This window comes from Gracilinanus agilis, unplaced genomic scaffold, assembly GCF_016433145.1.
Source record: "Gracilinanus agilis isolate LMUSP501 unplaced genomic scaffold, AgileGrace unplaced_scaffold335, whole genome shotgun sequence".
Taxonomy (NCBI): Eukaryota; Metazoa; Chordata; class Mammalia; order Didelphimorphia; family Didelphidae; genus Gracilinanus; species Gracilinanus agilis.
In genome coordinates, this window is record NW_025366356.1 from 1 (window position 1) to 8,900 (window position 8,900).

General features: G+C 44.9%; 1 protein-coding gene across 1 annotated transcript; it reads left to right on the top strand.

Moving 5' to 3' along the window:
• Nucleotides 1-2,279: 2,279 nt before the first annotated feature.
• On the top strand, nucleotides 2,280-8,896 carry LOC123254826 (chymotrypsinogen B-like; the record flags this gene model as incomplete). Its single annotated transcript, XM_044683745.1, has 5 exons — nucleotides 2,280-2,331; nucleotides 5,108-5,211; nucleotides 5,467-5,546; nucleotides 6,777-6,855; nucleotides 8,885-8,896. Coding segments are annotated over exons 1-5 (327 nt in total), but the record flags the coding sequence as incomplete, so codon positions are not given.
• Nucleotides 8,897-8,900: the final 4 nt, after the last annotated feature.

Sequence of the window (8,900 nt, forward strand, 5' to 3'; positions counted from 1 at the left end):
GGGAAACAGACACATGGACGCCTCGTTAGTGGACCTGTGAATGGATGGTGTTGTTCAGTTGTTTTTCAGTCACGTTTGATTCTTTGTGACCCCATTTAGGGGCTTTCCTGGCAAAGATGATGGAGCGGTTTGCTGTTTCCTTCTCTGGCTCATTTGACAAGTGAGGAAACTGAGGCAATTAGGGTGAAGTGACTTGCCCAGCATCATTCAGATAGGTCATATTTGAACTCAGAAAGAGGAGTCTTCCTGCCTGCAGCTCCCACACTGCCTCTGCTATGCCACCTAGAGAGAGACTATGGGGTGCTACAAAGTCAAACGTTGCTTACATTTTCAGGTGAGGTCACTGTGTTGTTAGTTTTACTTACCAGTTTTACTTTGTAACAAGACAACTTGTGAAGGAAGGAAAAGTAATCTATAAATATTTGCCAAGTAAAGACAAAATACATCAGAGGAATACATGGGGTGGGGAGAGTTACAGGGAGGCAAAGAACTGAGCCACATGGGGACTGCTATTGGCCCTGCAGTACCTGGAGTGCCACCACCCGGGACACCCACCAAGCAAACACTGAACCTGCACCATCCCCTGTCAGTCCTGCCCTTCCTGTGCCTTCTTCTCTGTCCTCCTTCCTCTGCTCCCTCTGGGACGAATGTTCTGCCCTTCTTTTCAATTTCTTTCTCTCACCCTCCTTCTATCTTCAATGGCATCTTACAATTGCAGGAACTTGGGTCCTCCTGTGTCCTTGGTCCTTCTCCCTCCACAATCAGACTCATCTTCCCTTTTTTGCCAATGCACTGGGTCAAGAGGAGAGATGGCCATGCTTCTTCCATCTCACTGTCATTCTCAGACCACCCACCATCGATCTCCCAGCAGACAGACAGTCTTATCCTGGTGGCAGTTGTCTACCAGTCTGCCAAGGCACTCTCCTTCCCTTCTCAAAGAGTTTTATGACTGGCTCAGAAACACCTTCATTTCCCGCCTCTAGCCTTTCCCTTCTCTTTTCTGGAATATTATAAAAGTCTTTGAATTGGTCTGGTTGTACCCAATCTCCCCTTTTTCCAACTCATTCTCCTCCCTGCTGCCAAACTGATAGTCAGAGAGCATGAGTATGACCATGCTCTTCCCCTTCAGAGGCAGCTAAATAGTCCAATAGATAGAGTTATGGGCCTGAAGACAGAGAGGCCTGGGTTCAGATTTGGCCTCAGACATTTGCTAGCTGTGTGACCCTAGGAAAGTCACTTCATCACCATCTTCCTCAGTTTCCACAACTGCAAAATAGAGATCTTTCTAGCATCTGCCTCTCAGGGTTGTTGTGAGGATCCTATGAGATATTTGTAAATTGCTTTAGCAAAGTATTTGGCACGTAGTAGGTGCTTAATCAACCTTCCTTCTTTGCAACTTTCCTTCCTTCCTTAGCTGAAGCTCTAGCAACCCCAGCTTCAACCAGAATACAAAAGAAATGTCACAGGATGGTTCCAACATGCCTTTACAGGATGATTTCACACTGAGACCCCCTCACACAGCTCATATCGTAGCCTAACCACCAACTTGCCATTCCCCACACATGACATTCTAGCTGTCATGTTCTGCCTTCACACTCTAAGCCTGAAGTCCTCTTTCTCCTCCTCCTCTCTTGGAATCCACAACTCCCTTCAAGGCTCAATCTAAGAGCCACCTTCTACAACATGGCTTCCTCTATCCCATCAGCCTTCTAGCCACTTCTTCATGCCAAAACCCATCACGGTAGTAGAATATAAACTCCTCTATGGCAGACACTTTCATTTTTGTCCATTTCCCCCCAGGACTTAGCACTCTGCCTGATATGTACGGAATAATAAATGTCTGTTGAATTGAATCTTGAAACGATCACCAGGAGACAAACCTCCTTTTGAGAGTTCTGGTGGGTTCTATCTGGGTTCAGTCCTGCTGACAGCTAGTGGCTACTTTGGCTGGACTTCTACCCAGGACCATAGCTTGGATCAGCAGGGCAACAGCTGCTAGGATCTCAAATAACAATGCCAACTCTCCCTTGGCATGAAGTTGGACCTCAGGCAACCTCCAGAAGGTGCTCAGGAAGACTGAGTGACATGGCCCACGTGCTTATCACCCCAAGGTCTCATGATAACAGAGGGGTACAGGAGAAGAAATGATGAGGACTAATCTCTGGATGCCCTCCCACCCCTAAGAGGGAAAAGGCAGAGCCAGGGTGTGATTGGAAGGTCCAGAATATATAAGAAGACAATTGTGTGTCAGGTTTCTACACCAACTTGACCCCTTCACCATGGCCTACCTGGGACTCTTATGTTGCTTTGCCTTTATTAGCACCTCCTTAGGTAAGTGCTAGGACCTCCTCTGGGAGACCAGAAGGGATGTTTCCATGGGTGGGCTCCCCATTGACAACAGGGAAAGGCTCTCTCCTGACCTGAGATATCTAGGAGAAAGAACCATAGTTAGAAGGACCTTTAAAGGTCATCTAGTCTAATCCCTCCATTTTTACAGAAGAGGAAACTGTGATCTAAATAGCCCAAGTGATTTACTTATGGTCACACAAGATTGAACCTTGGTCCTGAGGGCCCAAGGCAGCTAGGTGGCACAAGGCAAAAAGCCATCATGGCAAACCTATGGCACATGTGCCAGAGAAGGCACACAGAGTCTTCTCTGTGGTCACATGTGCCATTTCCTACCAGAGTTCATTATGAGAAAGACAGAAGGGCTTGAACCCAGCTGCTCCCCTCCCTCCCCCTCTTTACCTCCCCTGAGGATATCTTTTCACATCACCCAACCCTCTGCCTAGCACTTTATCCCTTCCCTGTCTGGAGCAAGAGAGGGGGGCATGGCACAAGGTCTCTAGTAGGAGTGGAGCGGGGGGAGAGTCACATGGTCTCTAAAAGGCTTGCCATCACTCTCATAAAGCATCTGACTTAGATTCAAGACAACTCATCTTCGTGAGTTCAAATACAGCCTCAGACACTTCCTAGCTGTGTGAGCCAAGGCAAGTCATATATTGTCATTTTGGCCTTAATTTCCTCATCTGTAAAATGAGCTGTGGAAAGAAATGGTAAGTAACTCCAGTATCCTTGCCAAGAAAACCCCGAAAAGGACTCATAAAGATTCAGACATGGCTTAAAAACAACTTTGGTACCCACATATTATCTTCTCCTGCACGAGGAAGCCTTTTAGTCTATGCCCTCCCCTCAATCTACCAAGGACCCTTGCAAAAATAGGAGTTTGTCTAGAACCCCAGGATAAGCTCCTGGGGAATTTCCTCATGAAATACTGTAATCCAGACTGGTGATTCTATCCTTATAGTGAATTTCCATTGTTGAAACTCCTTCCACCAATGAGGTTCAACAAGTCACCTATCACTTAGAGTTGACTAAGGCACTGAGAGAGAGGGGCTTGCTCATAATCCCATAGCCAGTATCTGTCCTCAGCAAGCTTTGAACTGATTTAAAGACTCCAATTCCTGTGACGTATCTGGCCCAGGAGCTAGGTATAGGACATGGAATCCGGTCCCAGGAGGTCTCTTCATGAGATTGAATAGGGAGATACAAAGGCTGACCACTGACCACCAGCCCAGGCAAGGTTTCTCCAGCCTCTCTTAGCTTCTTTGGCTGAATGGGGCAGGGCAGTGAGAGGTGTGTGTCTGTAGGATTTTGGGGGAACAGAATTATGTAGTAATTCCCTCATCCTCCTCTCCTCCTTTAGATACAAGAAACCAAAACTACTCAATAAGACATGTTGGCTTAAATTAATTAATTAGATAACTAAATTATAAAAAAATTTAAGATCCACTGACTTAGGCTGCTCCTGTCCCCATTCCCCTGGGGTAACAGACAGGATACCCTAGACCTGAGCCCAGCCTTGGTGATCCCCCAACAAAGATCTCTAGAAAAGCCATTGGGATTATATCCTTTGGGAGTACCATAGAATTTGGCACTGAATTTGGCTGTACAGTAATTCCATTATCCCTTAGGTGAAACAGCAACACACCCATAACAAGATGAGTCAGACAAGACAGTAAAAGCATCTATAAAATGGCAAGCATTTTTTTAGGTCCTTTTCTGCACAAAGCACTATGGGAGCTACAAATATAAAACCCTGCTCTCACAGAACTTAATCTAATGGAGAGACTAGACACACAGGCACACACACACACACACACACACACACACACACACACACACACACACAGGAAGTTATCAATACAATGCAGTCTGAGATGGCACCAAGAATAAGTTCTCTGGAAAGTAGAAGGGAGAAGAATCTCTGGTGGGCTTCATACAGCAGCTGATCCTTAAGATCGGCTCCTGGATAAACACCACTTGGGTTGGCAGTAGAAGATTATTCATCTTCTTAAGTTGTCAGACCTGGCCCTGCCCTAATGCAGCTTCCATTCTAATCAGAAGATAAGACACTAGAACACAAACAAGTATAATGCAAATAGTGGGATCCTGGGGTCATAGATTTAGAGCTGAGAGGCACTTTGGGACATCCATACCCCTTTGCCTATTTACAGATGAGAAAACAGAAGCCCAGAGAAGTCAACTGACATGATCATTGGGTTATAGATTTAGAGCTGGAAGGAATCTTGGAGATCCTTGACTCCATTGCCCTCATTTTACAGATGAGAAAAATGGAGGCCCAGAGATTCACATCATTAATAAGTGTCTAACGTTATATTCTAGGCAATGTCTTTGTTGCCTCTTCACTGTTCAAAGTGAATATTTTGTGGGTGTTATTCAGTCATTTTTCAGTTGTGTATGACTGTGACCCCATTTGGAGGCTTCTTGGAAAAGATACTGGAGTAATTTTCCATTACCTCCTTCTGCTTATTTTAGAGATGAGGAAACTGAGGTAAATAGGGTCAAGTGATTTGCCCAGGGTCAATTCAGCTGGGAAGTGTCTGAAGCCAGTGTTCATATCCAGTGTCCCACCCAATTGCCCTAGTGACTATTTTAGAGATGTGTAAGCAAAGGACATATGAGATCTGAAAGGGAGCAAGTGGGGTGAACTGGGTGACATAACTTCCTAACCTGGGTTGGGGCTTAGGAATTGTCAGCATCCTGAAGTTCCCTCTTGCCCAAACCATCTTGACTTCTCTTCCAGGCTGTGGTGTCCCTGCCATTAAGCCTGTCGTAACTGGCCTGGCTAGGATCGTCAATGGAGAAGATGCTATCCCTGGCTCCTGGCCCTGGCAGGTCTCTCTTCAGGTGAGAGTCTGGGCCTTGTTCCCTAGGTAGAGGTTCTGTCCATGAGAGGACATTGAAGTCAGAATGATGGCTTTAAGAGGCCTAAAGCTCAGGGGTGGCAGAGGCAAGGGAGGGAGGGCAAGAAGCCTAGACAGGTTCCTTGACTACCCCAGTTCTTAGGTTCTCTTCTTGAACTCCAGAATCCCTCTGGTTTCACCATTCTGTAATGTCCAGAGCTTGGGAAGTAATGGGTTCCTCTGTTCTCCCTACCCCTAGGATAAAACTGGCTGGCACTTCTGTGGAGGATCCATCATCAGCCAAGATTGGGTGGTCACTGCTGCCCATTGTGGTGTCACGTAAGGAGTGGGGAGAATTACCTTCCTTCCTGGGGCTATGGAATGAGGGAAGAAATCAATTAAGACAATTCATGGATCTAGTAAACTAGGAGGATAAAAAAGGGAATCTACAAAAATCTGTAGCATTTCTCTAGACCAGTGGTTCCCAAACTTTTTTGGCCTACGGCCCCCTTTCCAGAAAAAATATTACTTAGCCCCCTGGAAATTAATTTTTTAAAATTTTAATAGCAATTAATGGGAAAGATAAATGCACCTGTGGCCATCACTGCCTTCCTGGATCGCTGCAGCACCCACCAGGGGGCGGTAGCGCCCACTTTGGGAATCACTGATCTAGAGTAATAACAAAACCCAGGATGATACAATAGGAAGAGAAATCTCATTCCAAATGAACAAAATATCAGAAACTAATCTACCAAGAACACTCAGGTCTAGGAGGCAGCTGGGTAGCTCAGTGGATTGAGAGCCAGGCCTAGAGAGAGGAGGTCCTAGGTTCAAATCCTGCCTCAAACACTTCCCAGCTATGTGACCCTGGGCAAGTCACTTGACCCCCGTTGCCTAAAAAAAAAACAACACTCAGGTCTTGTAGAAATACAGTCAGAAAACATCTCTTACCAAAATACAGGAAGACAAATAATTGTTATGTATGTATGGCTCTTGGTTGGATAGTACCAATAGAATAAAAATGAGGATATTGCTTAAATTAATGTCTAGATTTAGGATTATTAAGGGATTAGGACCTTAAGGCCACAGATCTAGGAAACCCACAAGGTCCAAGCCAACCACACACACTCTACAATCAAGGAAACTGAAACCTAAAGACATTAAATGATTGTCTCAGATCATGCAGGTAGTAAATAGCTGATTCTCTTTTCATTGGGCTAATTTGCCCCTGGCTACTTTATGGAATTAGATAAAACAATAACCAAATTCATTTATTTGTAAGACCAAATGGTTTCAAATTTCTAGGAAAATATGGAGAAAATATGGTAGGAAGAAAGAAAAGAGCACTTCTGGACTCATTAGATTGTGGAAACAACGGGGTGACCTATGGAACACCACCCCCCACTTCAGAAGGAGATCCTGAGTGGAATTAAATCCTCATCCCCCTTCCCAGCAGAGCACACAAATACATTCACCTGATAAAGACCAATGATGTTCTATACATTGCTCTAGAACCTCTCTCTTTCATGAGACAGGGAAAGAACTAGTTCTCTTTTCCCCTTATGGTAGGACGTCTCACCTGGTGATTGCTGGTGAGTTTGACCAGGGATCTGATGAGGAGAACAATCAAGTGTTGAAGATTGCCCAGGTATGACCAGGGGCTCCTGAGGGAAGGTGTGGGGATGGAGGAGGGGGAACCAATGGGCATTCCTCAGGGCTTCACCAATCAAACCTCCAACTAGACCATGTGTCATTAAAAAAAAATCATTACCTTCTGTTTTAAAAGTCTAAGGTTCTAAAGAAGAAGAGTGGTAAAAGCTAGGCAATGGGGATTAAGTGACTTGCCCAGGGTCACACAGCTTGGATGTGTGTTAGACCAGATTTGGACCCAGGAGCTCCAACACTGTAAGTCTCTCTCTCTTTTTTTTTAAACCCTTACCTTCCATCTTGGAGTCAATACTGTGTATTGGTTCCAAGGCAGAAGGGTGGTGAGGGCTAGGCAATGGGGGTCAAGTGACTTGCCCAGGGTCACACAGTTGGGAAGTGTCTGAGGCCAGATTTGAACCCAGGACCTCCCATCTCTAGGTCTGACTCTCAATCCACTGAGCTATCCAGCTGCCCCCCAAAACTGTAAGTCTCTTGATGAGATCAGGCTGCTGTATTTCACTCTGTATATTCCCCAGCACAAGATATACTTCTGTATAAGATATTTTTAATAGCTTTGCAGGCTCAAATATTTAGGACTATAATGCCATTAAGTCCAATCCCCTCTTTTCAGAGATGAGGAAACTGAGGTCCTGACAAATTAAGTAATTTGCTCAGGTCTCTTATCACAAGCAATCATTGTAGATCTGAGAGTTGAAGCCAAGCCCCTTTCCAACATACCATACTCAGTGTATACATAATAAATGTAGGAGGCATCTAAGAGAGTCAGTAAATAGTTAGCCAGGTCTAGAGACTGGAGGTCCAGGGTTCAAATCTGACTTAAGATACTTACTAGCTGTGTGACCTTGGAAGAATCACCTTACCATGTTTGCCTCAGACTCCTCATCTGTAAAATGCACTAGAGAAGGAAAAGATAAAGTATTGTAGTACCTTTGCCTAGAAAATCCCAAATAGGGTTACAAAGAGTCAAACACAACTGAATAACTGAACAATATTCTATTGGTTGAGAGCCAGACCCAGAGATGGGAGGTCCAGGATTTGAATCTGGTCTCTAACACTTCCTAGCTGTGAGATCCTGGGCAAGTCACCTAACTCCCATTGCCTAGCCCTTAGTGCTTCTTCTGCCCTGGAACTAGTACACAGTGTTGATTCTAAGATGGAAAGTAAAGATTTTTTTTAAAAAGACAGAAGCCTGGCCCTTACCACTCTTCTACCTTCAACCAATACACAGTATTGAGTCTAAGATGGAAGGTAAGGGTTCAAAACAAAACAAAACAAAACAACAAAAAACAAGCCTCTCCTGAGTGTTAAGGTGGCCAGAATTTAGGGGGAGTCTGAGATTTGGGAAAGAGTGCCTTGCTCACATTTGGGAATCATTGGAATTTAGAGGCATGGATGTAGAGCTAAGAGGGACCTTTGAGGCCACTAAATCCAAATCCCTCATTTTACAGATGAGGAAACTGAGGCACAGAAAGTGACTTGCTTAGGGTCACACTTGCACAGTTGGTAAACACCAGAAGCAGGATTTGATCCCACGTCTTTCAAGTCCAAAGCTTTCTGTATTATCCAATCTGCCCTAGGCAGTAATGAGTGAGGAAGGACTTAGTTGCCATGAACATCAGGAAGGATGTAGCCCTTGAACTGACTTGAGCTTGGAAGCAAACAAAGAATTCTAAGAGGAAGAGATGAGGAAGGCCACATACAGAGAAAAGGCTGAAAGAAGGAGAATCTGGGAACTGGGATAGCAAGAAAGCACTGGTGAAAGTGAGATCAAACTATTTACTGCCATGGGAAGGGGCGAAGGAGGGAGAGAATCAGAATCACAAAATGTCAGAAAATGATGGTCAAAAATGTGTCTACATGTAACTGAAAAGAATTTCAATGAAAAAAGAAGAAGAAGAATGGTGAAAGAAGCTGAGCTGGTCCTCCAGGGCCCAGGATTGCCCAGAATCCTAGAGGGGCTCAGGTGGGACAGCGTGGATCACCTCAGCTATGGCTATCTTTCCCCACAGGTTTTCAAGAATCCCA